At 43.3% G+C, this 21373-nt stretch overlaps 1 protein-coding gene and 1 long non-coding RNA gene across 3 annotated transcripts in view; one reads left to right on the forward strand and one right to left on the reverse strand.

Moving 5' to 3' along the window:
* The window catches only part of LOC133576527 (uncharacterized), a 32456-nt gene extending 22933 nt beyond the window's left edge, over nucleotides 1-9523 (reverse strand). Inside the window, exon 1 of the long non-coding RNA XR_009811652.1 lies at nucleotides 9387-9523. This is a non-coding gene — a long non-coding RNA (uncharacterized lncRNA). The remainder of the gene's footprint in view (nucleotides 1-9386) is intronic.
* Nucleotides 1-16846, forward strand: part of bcl11bb (BCL11 transcription factor B b) — a 39837-nt gene extending 22991 nt beyond the window's left edge. For both annotated transcript variants that reach the window (XM_061929822.2, XM_061929823.2), the window contains exon 3: nucleotides 12341-16846. In XM_061929822.2, the coding sequence (XP_061785806.1) occupies nucleotides 12341-14406 (2066 nt within the window). In that variant the 3' untranslated portion in view covers nucleotides 14407-16846. The remainder of the gene's footprint in view (nucleotides 1-12340) is intronic.
* Nucleotides 16847-21373: the final 4527 nt, after the last annotated feature.

Here is a 21373-nt window from a genome sequence, read left to right on the forward strand (position 1 = left end):
TGCAAACGACGCAATGACACACACTCACACACAAATACACACACTCACACACACGTGCACAGTAGATGTGTTGAAGCACAATGGCCGTGTCTTTATAGCTTCTGCATAAGGAAATTTTTCTATACTATTCTTCAGAATTTCTCTCGGAGTACGGGAAGACGTGGTATAAAGCGCATTGATCCTATGAAAAATCGAATAACCCACCATAGCAGCATCAATAAGGCATTGAATAGCAGTGAATGAGACATGGACGGTGCGGACAAAGTGGGTGTCCCTGAGGGGCCAGACTCCAGCTCGTTTGGATGTAAACGTTCAAAGTCATTGTCAAAGCTGCTTTTTATCTTTGGACACCATCAAACATCTTTTTTTTTTTTGCACATGGAAATGTCTGCTGGTGACCTTTTCCTTGAAATATTTCACATTCTGCTTTTTCTCCCTGCTTATTATTAAAAGGTGGATGTTATTTTCCCCTCACTCTTATTTGTGTAACCCAGCGATGACGCCATTGTTTCCTTGATGCCGTCGCCCGCTGCGCTGCACCGCGCCGCGCTACAACGCCCGATTTAAGTGCTTGTAATTCTGCTATTAACAATAGAATTGCAGGTGGTAATGATAAAAGCATTTTCCCCCGGCTTCCTCAACAGACTGCAATTTTCTTCTTCTTCCTTGCCGTTTTTTCACCAGGCATCCTTTTCCACCCAGGTGTCCTCCATTTTGTCAACAGAACCGCATGAGTGTGTTCTGGCTTGTGCTGCGCTGGGACCCCGTCAAGGGGTCTTCTTTGACGGGTCGGGCTCAAACGCCACAGCAATCTTAGCTAATTTAGCCTGAAGACCTCCCCCGCCCCCTCCCATAAGACGAGTCTTATGGTAGATTTCTAGTCCTAGCAAGAGGAGTCCACAGGTGCTCAATGTTACCGTTAAAAGAAAAAATGGAAGCTTGGAGGTCAAATGTCAAAAAGTAGGGTGGGAATGTTTCACTTAACATATCCAATCAATATATTTTTCTTGCACATGAGGAGGGGGTTCAACTGCGGTCTTGACTCATTGGGTTTTCATCACTTTCCAACTTTCCAATTCAATTAGTTGTGGTTTCACATGACACTTGGCGTCGGCTGCTTTGCCTCGCGTCCGGGCCGACTGTCTTCGCTTCGACGGGCTGCATTGCCCGTGCAAAAAAAAAAAAAGAGAAAGCGAATAAACGGTTTAATTTCCTCTCCACGATAATATTCCAATACTATTTCTTTATCTTCAGGTGGCGGCCTCCTCATTTCCTCTCTCTTGCAACCCCCACCAAAATATTCTGCATTCTTATGCGATTGTCAAGTTGACTTTTGATTTATTTTTGGCAGAGTGAATTACAATTAAGCACTTTTTTGTCCTCTCTACCTGGTTTCCTATTTCTGATAAATCCTAACTAGGAAAAGACATCACAATAAATTCCCTATTGATTATTAACAAATTCATGCTCGATCAACATTGTTAGTTCTTTTACTTTCTCCACTACCATAACATATTATTTGAACATAAATGTTGTATGTAAACAAAAAGGACACAGTTCTTCTTCTTAGTGGGAACCTCACTCCATTCCTTAAAACATATGTTACAGCGGTAACTCGGTTTTGGTTGGTAGACTGTTCCAAAAGGTCCAACAAAGACCAAATCATATGAAAACAAAAGCATTTTTCCCATAAAAAGTAACCAATTAATTCCAGACATCCTTAAAAAAGTATTTTTCTAAATAACTTGAAAAGCACTTGGAGAACGAAGACCACCACCTATCACCCAATAGAAAATAATACCTAAAAAAAATCCTGAATTCTGAAACGGATTCACTTGTTCCTTATCCCATTTCTGACATTTCTTGAAAGGTTAATCAAAATCCATGTTTTTTTCAAGAGTGAAATTAAATAAACAGAGTGAACCCTCCCGTGTCACCCACTCTCTTTGTCTGTGTAGGTGGAGGCGGTCGCTAGCATACACATGCAGACAGATAAGTTTAGCCTCGTAATGTAAACGTAAAGTAACGTCGTAGAAAGTATCTGGATCACCTCCAAAATCAAATCACTTGTTCCTTATCCCATTTCAGACATTTCCCCAAACATCATATTAAACTTCACCCATAGCGTATGAGCTATGTTGCTAATGAACTAATAGGATGAATTTCTATTTAACGGAGAACTGCACTTTTTTGGAATTGTGTCCGTCATTCACAATCCAAGTTTTTATATTTTTTGCATTATAACTAAATGTTATAAATAAATAAATAAATGTTAGCAAAATGGAGTTTTAGAAACTTAGTGATCAGCAGCTCCAGCAAGTAGCAGTAGTGCTAAGTGCTAAGCAAAAAATACAAACTACAAACATAATAAAACAATCACTTACTTACTTAATGTCGGCTCTCACTGGGATGCCGACTGATGGGATCTTTATATATTCCCATTTAGATGAAGAATTACAGTAAATTCCGCACTATAAGCCGCTACTTTCCTATGCTTTAAACCCTGCGGCTCTTAAAACGGTGCAGCTAATTTACACATTTTTTATTCGATGACAGTCATAATTCAAATATATATTTTTTAAAAACAAGTAAAGACACTGAAAAGATTTGTTATTGTTTGTGCTATGGTGCCATCTTTTGGACGCGTTCGCTCACTCAGACTGTGATTTCAACCGGAAGTACAAGTGCCGCTCCGTCTTCTAGTCGTCCATGGCCTTTCTACTCGTATGGATTCTTCATTCATCACTGCAAGCAACATTTGTAAGTTTTACAAATATACGTAACTAAAACTGTTGATACTTACTAAACCGTCCCATGCGTGATGTCTGGAGGAGTGTTTTCATGCGCATTTGTACGTGCTATCGTAATGTAATGAAGCTAGGGCCGTTTGCTAACACGTTCACAAGTGCCTGTGCTAGTATTATTAACTTACAACGGCATTCCTCTTGTATTATTTCAGTTTCACAAATACCTCTGTAAATTCGCCACAAGTTCACCGTGTACTTATTGAGTCTGTTTAGCTGATTGGAGTGCTAGCTTCCGCAGCTCATGGGTCCATGACGATGTCTTCTGTTGTGTCTGATCAGCCTTTTTAATGCCGTCTACAGGCACCGTTTGGAAACAATTAAGGTATGCAAATAAACATTTACAAAATGTTTCTGCGTAAATAACTAGTTTTGCAACATATATATCTGCGGCTTATAGTCGTGCAGCATTAATGGAAACATATTTTTTCTTTCAAATTTAGTGGGTGCGGCTTATATATTGTTGCACAATGTAGTCCGGAAAATATAGTAAACATAATCCTCATGCAGGTAAACAAAAACAAAGGTGACGCAAACAGGCGTCTTTTTGTGTCTTTCTTGCAATCTGCGGGTCTAAGTCGAATATCAAAGTTGACCAACTTCATGGTTTATGGCCACCACCTTCTACAATACAAGTAATAGACATTATTTATAATATAAAATGAACTTTTACCAACTCAGAGGTGATGCAGCAGCAGCTCAGTATGTCAAAAGCTGCACAAGTTAGTTAGTAGTTACCTCTCTGTGATTATGGGGTTGCTAAAAGTTGTTCCTTAACGTTAGCGCTTATAATATCAATATCACTGATACATGGTTAATATGCAGGTCATGACATGTAAATTAAGTTTTGTTGGCGATTTTTGGATATTGTTTAAAAGGCTTTATGAGTGCAATAGATTATTCATTTGACTTATTACGCATCGTTAGCCACACCTTACTTGCAAATTAGAATGCATTGAAAAAAGAAAAACATGTGTTCTTGTCTTACGTAAACGATAGGAAGCCATAAAAATAGTGCTGTCAAGCTTAAAATATAATATTTGCTAAGAATAGAGCAAATACTGAAGACGCTCAAAGTCTTTGAAGCTACATATAGACAACACACAGATTAAGAATACAGCTGTCAAAGTCACACGTAAACTGGACCATAAATAACGTGCCATACATGGTCAAGATCTATACAAAACAACCGCCTCAAGTCCAGTTTTGGGTAGGCATCAGTCAAGTTTGACAGCCACCTGTTCTACTCACTGTGACTGCGGTATATGTGTTGTGAACCAACATCAATGTCTTTTTCTGCCATGTCTCTGTTAAGTTGGGTCTGTCGGCAGGAGTGATTCGAGCTCGATATAAACTTAATTGGCAAAGCCCCCCCATATGGTAGTCTGCCACCTCATTGTGTTATGTGTCCAAATAAACATATAAATGAGCATTTAACATCACTGAAGACTCTTGTTGGCGAAGACAATGATGAGAACCTCAAGGACATTCGTACATTGCTACTAATTATTTTTTTTAATTCAATAGTGTTTCTCACCTTCTTTATCAAAGTTCTGGCACTCGCAACTTTCTTTGGCCCATTTGCGGTCATATTCAAATAAAATATTGCAGAGACTGAGTCACCCGTCTTTGTTTGGGCACACGAATTAACGGAATGATATGCTGGCAAACTGGTTTGTTACGCGCAATGTTTGACCATACTATACTCGCGGCATACGAAAACCGAGAGCCAATTCTGGCAAACATGTTTTGAAGAAAACGGATTCCTGCAAAAAGTGTAAAACTGTAGTTAGTTAAAAAATAGTCTGGCACCATACTTTCTTTCTGTTTACTTCCACTTTTCATTTTCTACCACAGCCCATTGAGGCAGCTAACCTGCATCGGTAGTGAAATCCTTTCCGTTGCCTCAGGACGTCACGTCATTACGTCGTTTAGGTCAACAAAAGAGCGTCAGTAATTAAAAGTCCATGAATAGAATTTGATCACAGCCATGCTGGGACGTCAACATTCACTTCCTTGTTTTGGTTGGAGCAAAGTTTAAGCTGATATTTTGGTTTGGATGAGAAAGTAGCTTAGCGATGTTTTTTGTAACCAAACACAACACAAAGCGCTGGTACTTTAAATCCTCTTTTTGTGCTGTCAGGCATTTTAGCCGCTTGTATTGGCCACACACACACACACACACACACACACACACACACACACACACACACACACACACACACACACACACACACACACACACACACACACACACACACACAGATGTATATGGTTAGCAGGCTGAAGCTGGTTCCAGTTAGCATGGAGCCAGCCACACTGTGTGAGAGCCTCACCCCCTGCCTGCTACTGCCACCCTCCGCAGTCTCGCTCCATCCCCCCTACTCTTTCCCAGCATGCAGTGCACGTGACAGCCAGCCAGCCAGCCGAGCGCATGCCAAGGCGGCGGCTTATCGCCCCGGCTCGCCATCCCCGGTTGATCCGCACGGCCCCCGTGGCCCCCTTGATTAGCCGCCTTCGTGACAAACAAGCCATCAGAGCGGAGTGGGAGACCCAGGAGGAAGAAGAGGGAGGGGCAGCGAGGGGAGGAGGAGAGGTGTAGAGGTGGGCACGGGGGTGAGGTGTGGAGGTTGGGACCCCCGGGGACCCCTAGATCACAGCCATGCTAATGAGGAGCTGCTTTGCCAGCAGGAGAGGTGTCAGCTAACCCCTGACAGGTGCACATCGCGTACTCCCTAGTGTGTGTGCGTGTGTGTGTTGGCGTGCGTGTGAGTGCGCACGGGGAGGGCTGAAAGAAAGGAGGGGCTGGCGGGGACAGGTTTGCGTCCCAGTGGCCTCGCCTGCGGGGGCTTTGCTCCGAGTGTAAATCTGTTGCTGCGTTGCCCTTGATGGAATGTCGGGGACAGTGCAGCCAACCTGCATCCCTCCCCAGGAATGACGGCGTGCACAAGACTCAAGACATAGATTAGAGGACGCTCAGAATTTATCAAACTTTTCATTTGTTTGGATTTATAATGCATTTTTAATTTAATGTGTGTCCTAATTCATGCGGATTAATTTGTCATTGTTATTAAGAATTAACCAGAATTTTTTACTGATTAAAAGCTAATAGTTGGACAGCCCTAAACGTACATCACATCATTTTATGTATTTTTGGTCATTGCCAAGAGATGTAATATATGCATATTTAATTGTTTTTACTGGTGAACTTTGGAAAAAAACAGCTTTTAACAACATCTATACTATTCAAGTCATCATCATGGTTTTTTTTGTAAGCTTTGTGACCGAGTATACACACAGAGAAAACCATACAACTAAATAATACACGCTAGGAGGCGCTTTGTCTCATTTGGCAAATTTTTCATTTTGCTTTTTAATCAACTTTTAGTCCAATTTTGAGTTGTTCAATGTCTGGATGGTTCATCGAGCTTATCTTCAAATCTGCAATACGTTACCTTTTAGCCTCCTAAGCATACGACATAGGTAATACCAATTATGTCGTTTGATGCGTAAACAAGCTTGCTATTGGGAACCTGCCAGCTTGATTAGCAATGATCCATCATACATTTATTAAAACCAAGCTGTACATTTTCCATGTGTTTTGTTCACATGACCAGATTGTCATCGATTTCTAATACAGTTGTGTTTGCTTGACGAGATCTTGAAATTCCATTGGGTACTATTTCAGCTTGACTTAGACAAACTTTATTGATCCACAACTCACACCAATAACCTTCGACAGCTCAGTTTTAAATGACTATTGTGTTTTTGGGGCTTTCTTTTTTTGGCTCGCCCTATCTCCAGATTAAAGCATAGTTGTGATACAGGCGTTGATGGCGGGAGCTCAAGCTTTACAGTCAAACCAGGCGGGAGCAACGGCATATGTGAATTCCTAAATTAAACACAAATCCACATGTCTACGCCATATGTCCGCTGTCTACCTCGCTCGCACACCACACCCCAGCCCCCCTTAACTCTTCTTGACGGTTTCGCACCAATTTCTCGACGTCGGCCATATGCGAGCAAATGATTCGGCGGCTCCCTTTCTTCATTGGCTGGCATTTTGTTTGTACTTTTTAAGGCAAAATAAAGGCTATAAAAGGCAATCTGGAAGGAATAAAATGTGATGTAAAGCTCAGATCTCTCAGTCCACGAAGACGCCTTTAATTGGCCGGGAGGTTTAAGTATGAAAAGAAGAGAAGGAGAGCATTATTAGCAGCCCACCTCGGCTGCGCTGTGTGCCTGTGCCAACGTTTTAATAACTTCCTCCAGGGCTCCTGGCCAGTCGCTCTTGTTTTGATGCACACAACCAAGTGGTGCCCTCCCAAGCGGGCTCTCAGGTCTCCATTGTGTTCTTGTTTTGTTGGGAACGCTGGCATGAGTGCACCTGGACACAACCGGGCTCCACAGACTGGAGCGCCGAATGCCAGAAACGCCAACAGCTGCTAATGTAAAAGCCTCTAGTTGAAAACAATCACCACCGCCATCTTGGTTGTTTATGTAAACACATCCTACCTCTTTGGCCTTGTTTACACTGGACACCAAATCAGATTTTTTTGCTCTCAAGTGACACAGATCGGATATTTTTTTTATCAGTCTAAACCAGGGGTCCCCAAACATTTTGACTCGGGGGCCACATTGGGTTAAAAAAATGTGGCCGGGCGCCGGGCTGTATATATATGTACAGTACAGGCCAAAAGTTTGGACCCACCTTCTCATTCAACGGGTTTTCTTTATTTTCATGACTATTTACATTGTAGATTGTCACTGAAGGCATCAAAACTATGAATGAACACATGTGGAGTTATGTACTTAACAAAAAAAGGTGAAATAACTGAAAATATGTTTTATATTGTAGTTTCTTCAAAATAGCCACCCTTTGCTCTGATTACTATTTTGCACACTCTTGGCATTCTCTCGATGAGCTTCAAGAGGTAGTCATCTGACAGGGTTTCACTTCACAGGTGTCATAGTTTTGATGCCTTCAGTGACAATCTACATTGTAAATAGTCATGAAAATAAAGATAACACATTGAAATGAGAAGGTGTGTCCAAACTTTTGGCCTGTACTTATATATATATATATATATATATATATATATATACACATACATATATATATATATATATATATATATATATATATATATATATATATATATATATATATATATATATATACATTCCTCGCGCACTAATTGACTGAAAGAGCACGCACTTTCCACATGCTCGCCGACACTGCGGCGCAAGCGGGATGTCACGTTATTGATGGGAAAATGCATTTTTAGACAATATGATTTGCCTGAGTGGCTAGGAGACCCCGAGAGTAACACGCGGTAGAAAATGGATTAGAAAGGACAGATTTTTAAAAAATATGATTACAAAAAAATAATAATGATAATTTTTTTTTTTTTTTAACTTGGGACTCCCCGCGGGCCAGATTTTGGACGCTTGCGGGCCGTATCCGGCCCGTGGGAAGTAGTTTGGCGACCACTGGTCTAAACGTTACAAAGTCTTTCAAATATTATATTTTTGCATCATATTTTTGGGCCACATCAGGAGGTAGTCCGAATCCATTTGGAATCTGATCTTGTCAGTCTAAACGGCAATGCGACCTGTTTGCTACTTTTATGTCATCCTTGGTCGAACTATGTTATTCGTGTGCACAGGAATGCAATTGGCAATTCTCCTCTTCCTCCTCCTTCAGTTATTTTCCATCATCTGCCTATTTAGTCTACACAACAGCCACAGCACAAACCCACTAACATGCTGATCTGTGGTGTCTGGGTTTTCTCGTGTAGTAGCTTACTTCCTTGTTCATTTACGAAATCTGACCAACTTCCTTTGTTTTCACTACCGTATATTGAACTGCCCATGCAAATGACGTCCAGGCCACATTGGGGCCACAATGGAGCCTGTGCGCGGTTATACTGGAGTATGATAAAATCACATTTTACTTGCAAACTAAACAGTCACCTAGCAAAATCAGATAAAAAAAAAAAGTGATTTGGTCCACTTCGGCCTGCAGCGTGAACAAAGTCCTTGTAATCATATAATACACATTTTTGATAAATGAGAGCCAATTGTAGTCACAGACTCTGATCAATACGCATGGGGGTCAGAAAGGCTGACAATTAGCTTTTAATTGCCACAAATTGAAGAGCAGCACTAGCTTAATTCGCTAATTAGCACAATTTAAGATGCCTCTATCCTAAAATTGTGTGTGTCGTATGTGTTTACCGGCACAAGAGCTGTAACAAATATAATACCAATTCGACAAAAATAGCACGCCTGTTATCTGATATTTCCTTTAGCTTCTTGAGTAAAACAGAAAATGTGCGATATTAGAAACACACCTATCATTAACAACAACACCTGTCTGACAGTGTAAATGAATATATTTTTCCTAAAAGGTAGTGTTGTTTTCTAAATGAGTACACTAAAGCGCTTGCAAATGTATGCTAGGCTGCACAGTCCTCAAGCTCCATGATAAGAAATAACAACTCAAACACTAACTAACTTTAAGATAAAATGCAATCAAAGCCACTTCTACTCACAAATACACAATAGAAATTGACTTACAATGGTGCAGGTGAACCATATCGGTGGACGCTAGAAGTTATTCATTTTCTTTAAAAGTACAACAATAATATGACACAAACAGTATATTACAGTATATTGCTACAAAATGGCTGCATGGTGCACATGGCTGGTTCACTTACTTCCTGTCTCTACAGGAAGTGGGGCAATCTGGACATCCAAAAAAAGCAACACTTCATGAAACCTGTTAAAATATATTTTTAAATTGTTTAAAGTTGCTTGTGAGGCAAACGTTGTTTAGCAGTGTTAGCTGATTAAAAGCTTGTACTTTTCTTTTAACTAAGAAGCTTCACTAAATGCAACAATTGTATCAAGAAAAAATGCATTTTTTGATTGAACAGTTTTAAGTGTTTCTTCGCTTTTTTTAAAACCTAGATGAGAGGGTCAAAATATTATAACTTGTTTGGCACAAACAAAAACAACAACAACTTCCAATTCCTGTCTATACAGGAAGTGGTTCAATCTAGATGCCCCCAGCTTCCCCAAAAACGGCAACAGTACATGTAAACCTGTTGGAATATATTTTTTTAAAATACAATATAGTTGTCTGTGAGGTAACACATTGCTATTGGCTTTACTAAATCCAACAGCTGTACCAATAAATATTGCTTTTACTGATTGAAAACTAATTTTTTGGGGTTTCTTAAAGATGGTCCAAATATTTTAACTTGCTTGACAATTCCTACTTCCTGTATATACAGAAAGTGGGGCAATCTTGACGCCCCCCGCCCCAAAACAAGGATATATTTTAAGAATGCATTAATGTTGCCTGTGAGTAATACATTGTTGTTGGTGTTTTAGTAAGCATGAGCAGTTAGCTGATGGCTTTGTACCGAGGATGTCGTTGTGGCTTGTGCAGCCCTTTGAGACACTTGTGATTTAGGGCTATATAAATAAAGATTGATTGATTGATTGATGATTGATGATTAAAATGTTGCATATTTTAACTGTTTTTTTGTTTCCCTTAGAAGTTTCACTAAATGCAAATAAATAATGTTAACTGATTGAAAACTCAGTTTTTTATGGTTTTCTTTGCTTTTCATAAGCTACAAAAGAGCGTCAAAATATTATAATTTGTTTGGCACTTCCTGCTTCCTATCTACACAGGAAGTGATGTAATCTATTAAAAAAAAGACACAAAAAGTTAAAAAAAAAACAACAATTTCATAATGTAACAAATGGTTTCTAGTGTTTTATAGAGCTATACATTTTCAGATTTGTTTAAATATTTGTTCTGTCTCTTCTCCTTCCCCCTCATTGAGCCCCCTCCGCTTGCTTGTTTGAGAAGTTGATGAAATGTGTCTTTGGTGGTCATTAGGCAGTAGCCATCAGCTGTCACTCTATTAGCCGACACGCCTCCCTTAACGGCATATGGCGCGGCGGGCTAAGTTATGACAAGATGCAAATGCGTTGCAGTTGTGGTTGCTCGGGAGGGGGGAGTGGAGGGAAAGAGTGGTTGGGAGATTGGGGGGGTGGTTATTGGGCTGACTGCTGGATGGAATGTCAAAAAAAAAAATGAAGATAGAGCAAGTAGTCTCTTGCTACAATCCTGATTTGTTATTGATCTTTGTTTGGTGATCAGCTGATACAAGTTTGTGTGTGTGTGTGTGTCTGTGTGTGCGTGTGTGTGTGTTTGTGCGTACATATCCTCGTCAAGCCCGCCCCCTCGTCCTCAGCTCCCTTCTACCATCTCTCGTCTCCCCGTCCAAAGCTGCTAAGCTGTCCAGCTCTGTGCTGCCAAGCGGCCGTGTGAAGCCAAGCCAAACTAAACACAGGCAGGCAGCCCGCCACTTGCCGCACGTACACACACACACACACACAAACGCACACACACACACACACACACACACACACACACACACACACACACACACACACACACACACACACACACACACACACACACACACACACACACACACTCTCACACACATATAATAGTAGCAGCAGTCAGGTCGCGTCCCATCCAGCCAAAACAGTGCAACAGATCAGCGCTAATAGCAGAGAAAAAGTGACAGAATCAGTAAATGAGCTTCTCATTAGCCTTTTCTGACCTGCCCCCCCACTTCTAACATCCAAGCCCGGGGGGAGAGCTCAACCAATCAGAGCGCTAAATTAGCTTCCTTTAGCAGACACTGATCCGGGATCAGCTGCCGTATCCTCTGGAGGTGCGCTGCATGGGAGACTTTTAGTACGAAAGGGAGATCACACGCCGGCGGGCTCCTTCAGGTAGCCGGCAATGACAAATAAGTGGATGCAGATGCTTTTAGGAGCATCTTTGTCTGCACTGAATTAGATAAATCCGAACAAAGGCTGCGTTGCAGTGACTGATCGATTCATTTGGCTTCATGAAGTCACAACGTTTAAACCAGACATTTGTCAACCGGCGACGTCCGCTCCTCTTTGTGTTTGCTGCAACCAATGTCTACACTGTTGGTGTTTTTTTCCAATATTGCATCTCACTCCCTTTTCCATCTTCTTATATTAATACCCATAGTGAGCCTTTTTGCATGCCTGATTCAGCCCCCCCCCCCCCCCCCCCCCCCCGACCCTCCTGCCTCCATATGGAAACGGCAAAAAAGACGAGATGGATCTGTATATTAAAGCCAGGCTGACATAAAAATTAGCATAATGTGTCGTGGCCTTAGGGCACTATACTTGCCATCTGCATTAGCCTGCAGACACACACGCACAAAAAGAATGTCATTCACAGATGGACAAGCAAATATACTCGATAAAGATTAAAAATCTTTCTCTTAATTAATCAATCTATCATAATAAAGACCAGACTCTTTGATTCCTCCTTGACAATACAAAACAAAGCATAAAACACAAACATTTCCACAAGCATGCTTCAAAATCTTGCTTTCCCAGAAGAGTGTAATGTGTTTTAAGCATTTACGCAATGTCTTAATACTTTTCTTTATTCCCCCCAGACAAAAATGAGCCTTCCAGCTACATCTGCACCAGCTGCAAGCATACCTTCACCAGCGCCTGGTTCCTGCTCCAGCACGCCCAGCACATTCATGGCATCCGTATCTACCTGGACAACCACCCAGCCAACTGCTCCCTCACCCCCCGCATGGCCCTGCCGCCCCCGCCCGGTGCCGACGCCCTACCCCGCTCTCCTATGCCCACCTTCCTGGGCGACGCCAATAACCCGTTCCACCTCCTCCGCATGGCAGCACCCTTGCTCAGGGAACACCCCCCACCCCCAGGCTTTATGGAGACCCGGCTGCCCGCGACACCACCCTTTGTCAGCCCTCCGCCTCCTCCCAGACCCCCACTGGAGCGACTGGGCCCGGAGGAGATGGGGCTGCTCTCCCAGCACCCCAGTGCCTTTGAGAGGGTGATGCGGTTAACCCCCATGGAGCCCCCGTCCATGGACTTCTCCCGACGTCTAAGGGAGTTAGCAGGCAACACCAACAACAACGGTGGTCCCACGCCGCCCCTGTCGCCAAACCGCGTGCCACCCATGCACCGCTTGCTCAGTCCCACGCTCTTCCAGCCTGGTTCTAAACCGCCAGCCTTCCTCACCTACGCCCCGCAGCCGCCCACCTCCCAGGCGGGACACGGTTCTTCGAGCCCCCCTGACGCGCAAGGTCAGAACCAAGTGGCAGCTAAATCCAAGTCGTGCGAGTTCTGTGGCAAGATCTTCAAGTTCCAGAGCAACCTGATTGTGCACCGCCGCAGCCACACCGGAGAGAGGCCGTACAAATGTCACCTTTGCGACCACGCCTGCTCCCAGGCCAGCAAGCTCAAGAGGCACATGAAGACACACATGCACAATAAGTCCGGCTCCATGGGCGGCTCCCCTGAACCAGGAAACAGAGGCGAGGGAGGAGAAGGTGAGGACAAGAGCCATGAGGCTGACACAAGAGGCGTGGGCATGGACAACGAGGAGGAGGAGGAAGAAGAAGAAGAGGAGGAGGAGGAGGAAGAAGAGGAAGAGGAGCTGAGGAACGGAAGTCGTCCAGATTCCAACTTAAGCGAGGACTCCCAGGAGTTCAACCCCAACAGGGAGAACGGGCCCAGGCAGTCTCCCAAGGAGAAGCACCTGGCTGGGGAGCGAGTCGGTGAGAGTGGCGGGGTGGGCATCATGCACCCCTACAACCATCTTGACAATCATCTCAGACTGAACCCAAACAAGCGAAGCATGGAGAGGCAGCCCAATGGGGAGGGCACCAACGGGGGCAACCCGGACAGAGAGCGGCAGAGCGAAAGGGAACAAGACAGGGAGCAGGTCGAGCAGGACACCCGGCCCCTGATGAACGGCAGGATCAGCGTGTCCGAAGCTGAATCCTTTCCGGGGCTCTTCCAGCGGCGACCCACTCCCATCACCAGCCTCAGCCCGTCCAACAACAACAACAAGAGAATCAAGATCGAGAGGGAGCAGCTGGAGCTCCCACCAGCACTTCCGCTTATCTCCCCGGAGAACGTCTACTCCCAGCTCCTGGCCGGCTACGCCGCTTCGCGCCACTTCATCCGGGAACCCTTCTTGGGTTTCACCGACTCCCGCCAGTCCCCTTTCGCTACCTCCTCGGAGCACTCCTCATCTGAAACGGGCAGCCTGAGATTCTCAACGCCGCCGGGGGAGCTGATGGAGGTCGGCAGTGCGTCGGGCCGCAGCGGCAGCAGCACGCCGCACCTCCTGCGAGGCCCCGGACCCGGCCGGCCACCCAGCTCCAAGGATCGACGCAATGACACGTGCGAGTACTGTGGGAAGGTGTTCAAGAACTGCAGCAATCTGACGGTTCACCGGCGCAGCCACACGGGCGAGCGGCCCTACAAGTGCGACCTGTGCAGCTACGCCTGCGCGCAGAGCTCCAAGCTGACGCGCCACATGAAGACGCACGGCCAGTTCGGCAAGGAGGTGTACCGCTGCGACATCTGCCACATGCCCTTCAGCGTCTACAGCACGCTGGAGAAACACATGAAGAAGTGGCACGGCGAACACTTGATGGCCAGCGAGGTCAAACTGGAGCAAGCGGACAGAAGCTAAGCGCCAGTCGCACACAAACACACACACACACGCACACACACACACATGCGCACACATCTTCCTTATGACTACTTCTAGAAGGGGCATGGCTGGATAATCTTTACATAAAAAAATGAGACAGATTGATGTTGATTTTTTAAATTTCCCTCATCGCCTGAGAATATTAAAAGAAAAAGGGAAAAGTTTGTCTGGAGCGCCGTCTAAGGGTCAATTTAGGAATTCCATGGAGCCTTTCTACTGTGCAATAATTTCTGTATTTATTGGATTTTTTTTGTAATGATATTTGGCATGTGCAGATACATCTTTGTGGGATTTCATATGGTTTTTGAACTGTGCTCAAAAAGTTTGTTCATTTCTATGAAAATAAGAAAAAAAATTGGAAAGAAGTCACCCTAATGATAATAATGATAATAATTTTGTTTTGTCCTATAAGGAAGCTTATTATCGTGTGAGAGTAAACGTGTGTGAAGCGGTTGGCTTTTCAAAGTCATTGTTTTCTACAAGAAGTGCAGCAGCGGACTACAATCCCTCCCCTCCTCTCCAGCACTGAATGTCAGCCTGACAATAACACAGAGATGGGTTTGAAAAATCCAACATTATCCCCGTGATTCATTTTTTTGGGGGGAAAATTTGTGCTTTTTAAATATAGGCTTGTGAATATATGAAAAAAAAAAAAAAGAGTTAAAAAAGCTGTCCTCGCCTCAGTCAGGACGTAAAACAAAAAGGTTGCACTTAATGGAGTTAGCGTTTATTAGCTGATGATCGCAACATTCCCAATGTAGGATGGAACCACCATATTTAATATGCTGAATAACTTAAGACTACTTGTGATTAATGTGAGAGGGGAACAGTCCTGTTTATGTAAATATATTACGTTCGTTTTGACTTTTTCTTTGTATTTGTTTGTTTTTTTCAAATATATATGCTCAAGTAGCCCACCCCTCTTTCCCCACGACTGTTCTGAAAAACAATCAAGAAGACCAGCTGCTTGCGTCACCGAGTGTGTGTACGTCTGTTATTGCCTTGTCCCACTTTGAAGCCCACTTTTCACACTGCTCCGAGCCGACCCCAAACTTGACCTCAGGCACCCCACTTCCCTCGCTTCATAGCTTCCTGAGAACCAGCGTCCTCCACAGTTGATGCTTGTCTTTTGCATAACCGGGCATTTTTCTTTTTTTCAAAAAGTGTAATTGTAAAAAAAAAAAAAATCGACCTTTTTCTTTCCAAAATGTCTAACTCTGACAAAAGTAAATAGAAAAAAAAATGTCTGTGGCTGTGGCATAACAGGGAAAACAAATTTTTAGAGATGTGTAACTCTGACAAAAGAAAAATCTAATTTCCACTGGTGTTAACGGTTGTATTTTGCATAAGATGGCTGTTTTTTTCTGAAATGTTTTCGACAAAAGAAATAGACCACAAAGTGAACATTTGGACGTTTGTATTTTTCATAACACGGCTATTTTTTTGTTTCTAAATGTGTAACTAAAATGTCTAACTTTGACAAAAGAAGCAAATGTCCATTAGAGTGGACGCTTGTTCTCAGGAGGACAATTGACAAAAAGCCATTCGGCGTCTGTGACATTTGTGGACTTCTCTGCTGTCTCTTCTCCCAGAAGACGCGACAAAACCCTAAAAAAATAATAATTAAGAACTAAAAAGGGGACATGAGTTATGATAATGTTGAGCACATCTGGCCGCGTGACCTCGAGTCTTGTGAAAGAGAAAGATTGGAATGAGGAAGGGGGATAAAGACGAGTGAGAAAAAAACCTTGACCAGGCAGACGAGTCATTCAAATGAAATTGGAAGCATATGAAATGTGTTTTTCTTGTAGCCAAATGCGCATCAACAGGCCACATCGTCTTCTGGGAGGGAAAGGCGGCGAAGCCACATGAAAGCAGGCGGAGGAGACGCCATCTTTCATTTTCAGCTTGGAAAAAGTTTCACCCTTGTCACCGTCTTGTCCAACCATGGCCAATTTCCTTTATCGAGCCAACAAAAGCCTCCAAAGGCGGAGTTTTTATCAGTTCAGGTTTGGGCCAAGCAGAGCGAAACCATGAATTCAAACAATAAGTTTACAGCGTTGGAAGTATGACGGCCATGAGAATGCTACAACGTGTACAAGTATTGTTTCCTGTATGTGTGCGGGAGGAGGTGTTTTTTTCTCTCAAGGAAATCCAAATCAATCATGCTTTCTGAAGAGAGCGGAGCCATTTTGTGTTTTATTTTGAAAGGGAGTTTCCTGTCTCAACGGGATGGGCAAGACGGGATGATTAAGAATAACAAAAGGACTGAGATTAAATGTGCAGGGACACTTTTCCAAGATAAGACATTGTTTTTTGTTTTGTTTTTTTGTTTTTTAATGTTTTTTGTTGTTGTCATGGTTGCTTGAAGGTCTTGTGACGACACTCAATTGTCATTTGGAAAAAAAAAAAAAAAACATAAAGAAAAAATAACCTTTTCACAAGCTTCACTTTGGCTCTTTGTACAAAATAGTTTTCCTTGTTCCTTTTTTATTTTGGGGTGGGATGGGGAGGGAAGAGACGGGTGGGGGCGGGGGCGAGTGCATAATTGTGGAAAAAAAACGTGATCTCAGAACAGTACACACTTGCTGTTTTGGGAGCATATATGTATTTTTGTAATGTGTTGAAAAATCAATACAAGAAAGCCAACACTTCAATAAATGTTGCAATTGCTCTATGATTGAAGACGCTCCTTGCTCTCTTTGTTTCTTTTTGTTATTCCGCGCTGATTGCGTGCGCGTCGCATTGTCATTGTTCCCACGGCAACGCGGGCAGGGGGGGGGGGGGGGGGGGGGGGGACAAGGAGCAGGGATCCATTCCGCATCAATGATACACACCTTTTATGACAGAAGTTCAAACAATAACTCAGAAAGAATCACAAAAAAGCAAATCAAGTATGAATTTACTTACGCAGAAAATAAGAATTATGAAGAATGCAGTGACTCAACTTCACATTTTCATTTAATTTAATTAATTAATTAATTTTATTTTATTTTTTTACAACTACAACTCTCATTGAATGTAGCGATGTTAAAACTGTCCATTTAGAAGCTCCCTTTTCAGGCATAGACTTAGACTTAGACAAACTTTACTGATCCACAAGGGAAATAGTTCCACACAGTAGCTCAGTTACAAAGGATGGAAAGGGTTAGGATGGAAAGGATAATGCAGATATTAAGTAGACTAAAAATGTACCATAGTAGCAATATAAAATATAACATATGTAATATTTACATATTATATATGCAGTATATAATACATACTGATATATTATTGTACTATATTATATTTTTATATAATATATAACAAATCCCAATATTCATATTCATATAAACATTCATATAGAAATGTTTATTCTTACACAAAGAACATGCCCAACTGTATTAAAATCAGTAATTTAGAAATAATTTCTATTGAAAGTAACATAATCTAATGGGTTAAAAATTAACTACATTTGAGATTACTAATCGTGGTTATATATTTTTTTCAAATTAATGTAATATTTAATAATACATCATAATTACACTATTCTTATTGCATTACTTATAATATGCTATAAAAATAATTCTTAACTACTAATGACACAAGCTTGAGTGGCAATAAATCGCTTTCCGCACCGCATGTCCGTTCTTTTTGAAGAGTGTGTTGCAGCAAGCAAGACTCACTTTTAATGCTATTATACAAAATATATTTTTTGGGAATTCCACACCTAACATAAAACAAAAATCAACTTAGAAATTAGTAAGATTTTGTACCAAAAAAGCATCACAACTAGTAGAAAAATGACATATTTCTGGGTCACATACAAAAAGCTTACGATCGTCCCTACATTGATAAATAAAATAAATGTCATTTGCGGAACAAGAGTTATTTTTTTCCAAAACATTTATGTAAGATGCTTCTGGCGTGTAGAGGTTTATACAAAAATGTGGTTAATACACAATATTATTGATGAAAGTATCTTAAACTATATGCAAACTACTTGGATGGCGCCACTTGAGGCACTGTGCTAGCGAAGGTACCGTAGCGCTTCACTGTTAGCACACTTTCCTGCTAAATTGTCACGTTGTGTCATATGAAATGAATATGAGCTAACTCCGCTCGGCTCGTCACTGGGGGGGAAACCACGTCCTAAGGTTTGTTGCAATATGTTTCAACGGGCGTCAAATGAGGCGGTTATTTTACAAAATGTCCTCGAGGGCGAGACGCAGACAAACTGTTCTTTCTGAAGAAGACGAAGAGGCGTTGCCGACGAATGAAGACCAGACGACCCATTTGAGTTGCTGCTACTGCGGGGGGTGTCTGTGGATGGTGGCGGCGTGGGCCTCCCTATCCCACCCCCTCCCTAGTGTGAAAAAAAACGGCATAGCTGCGAATATGAGTCAGATTTTCGGCTTCTGGGCCGAGCACTTGACAGTCTCACGCTTCGCCAAGGAGCGGCGGCGTGAGTAAGGGGACCCGTCAGGTATTTCTTGATACGGGGCCAACATCAGTCAAGCCCAACCCCGCTGCAGCCTCCGGGCGACGGTGTGTGAGTGTGTGATATGTGTGTTGTGCGCCTCGATACGGTGCAGACGGATGAGCAAAGAAAGAAAGAGCAAAAAATGGCGACGGAGGAATCGTCGGGGCGAATCGCCGCCGCTCTCGCCTCACACATGGAAGTGTGGCGACGTCTCGGCATCATGCATAATTCAGCAATCACAGAATAATTGCCAGAGCGAGATACCCTAAAAATAATCCAAAAAACATCTACAAATCGTAGCATGTTTGGAGGATGCAGAACGACAGACATTCCCGCGTGTGTGTGTGTGTGTGTGTGTGTGTGTGTGTGTGCGTGTGTGTGTGTGTGTGTGTGTGTCCCCCTGCAAGCGGAAATACATCTGGGTGCCATGTTGAGGATTTTGGTCTTCTGGTCAGCAGAAATGTGCACACTGAGAGGATCTCATGTTCCCACAAGTCCCATCCTCGCCGTGGCACGACTACTGACACAACAATTGGACTCGCATGACTCTCCGCACATGTTTCAATTCATGTGGGGGGGCGGGGGGTCACTATGAAACAATAAAAGCTTAAAGGATGACAAACGACGCTCTTCTTCCTGGCAAACGCTTCGCTCCGTACGACATTCCAGGCGTCATCTTGACATGCCCGAGAACAAAGTCGCCTGCGCCGTGTGTGTTTTTTTTGCGACGCTGTAAATCACATCGCCAACCTCAAACCTGCAATTATGCAATTTATTTTGGCAGAATTATTCCTGTACTGAAGCGTCTTTTTTTTTTTTCAAGCGTCTCCGTATAATCAGAGGCCACACAAACGTCCAGGCCGTTTCTTTCCTGAAAAGGCCGACGGCGACCCGGCCCGAGGTGCCGCATCTCCGTCACCGTCAGCGCCGAGGCCTCTCCAGTCGCCAGGAGGCAAACGGAGAAATCACGGTTTGGAGTAAAACCATGTCCTCAGGGAACAGGGTGTCAGCAGGGACTGCGGTCCGCCTCCCGGGCCGCAGCGAACCACAGGACCGCCGCAGAGATCCTACTTTACTGGTGGATCACAGGACTCGGGCCTCACCAGCCCCTCTGCACATACCCAAGTACTAATCTGGTGTCCCTGACCCGTTCAGTCGAGCGGCGCTGCCCGCCCAACGAGCGTGCTGGGAGAGGAAATCCAGCCCAGATGCCGCCTCTTGGGAACCGTCTGGAGAGAAACGAGGGGGGGGATTAATTTAGAGAGGGCCGGTGGTCACTTGACAGCTGCGGTTAGGAACTATTCTGGGGGAACTGGGGCCGCAAGAACAAAGGACCTCATTTACGGATATTTTCCCTTATCTTACTTGAGTTCTTTGGAGAGGAAGACACATGAAGAGATTTATTTGACACCTGAGTTTTGTGGGTAGGGGGTGTGGTTCTGGGGTGCATGGAGACATGGAGCGCTTCAAATAACCAAATATCCAATCCGGTTTTGGACAACCAGGGGAGAATTACAAAGACTCCACAGATTACGTAAAAATTAAAATTTAAACACTTAATGCCTTTATTTAATAAGGAGCAATTAATTGGTTTGGGTTTTGTGGGGCCGGGGGGACGAGGCTGATTAGGGTGGGGACTGGGTGTTGTTACAATGGTAGTGGAAGTCACGGGTAATGTAGTACGAAGATTTCAATGTTGGAGGCAAGAGAAAACTTTACCTAACACGACCTCTGCTAAGAGTCACATATTATAACTTGCGCCAAGACGTTGCTGTCTGTCAGTTAGTCAGTTAGCAAAATAACTCCAAAAGTTATGGGCGGACTTTAATGAAATGTTTGGGAATGGGATAACAACTTATTTGATTTTGGACCTGATGCAGATTTTGTTCTACTACGTTACTCTACGTTTCTGTGTGAGTGTGTGAGCGTGAGTGTGTGTGTGTGTGTGTGTGTGTGTGTGTGTGTGTGTGTGTGTGTGTGTGTGTGTGTGTGTGTGTGTGTGTTTCTACCCTTCTTGAGACATCAACAAGGAAAAGTACCTTCCATATGAGGACCGGTGAACAAGTTAGGACGGAAATCTTGGTCCCAATACGGAAAACCATTGCATCTAATAGAGAATGTCTCATTTGCACCCCTGGTGGTGAAATCTATCAAAAATCGGTTGGTCCCAAAAAGGAGGGATTTTTCAAATTGACTGTGTGTCGGTTTTAAAAGTGTTCCCCCTCTGGTCAACATATGAAATAAAAAGTGTGTGTGTGTGTGAGTGTGTCCGTGTGTGTGTGTGTGTGTGTGTGAGTGCTAGCAGCTCATCCCCACCCACAGAGACAAAAAGAGTGGATGACTGACGAGAGTGTTCACTCCGTTTCTTTAATCCTGCTCAATAGCTCAAAAAATTAAAGGGGGCCTGATTCAGATAATTTCTACTATGTTACTTTATGCTTATGTGCGTGACAAAAACAGATGATGACGGACAAGAGAGTTCAC

Source organism: Nerophis lumbriciformis, linkage group LG34 (genome assembly GCF_033978685.3).
Source record: "Nerophis lumbriciformis linkage group LG34, RoL_Nlum_v2.1, whole genome shotgun sequence".
Lineage (NCBI taxonomy): Eukaryota > Metazoa > Chordata > Actinopteri > Syngnathiformes > Syngnathidae > Nerophis > Nerophis lumbriciformis.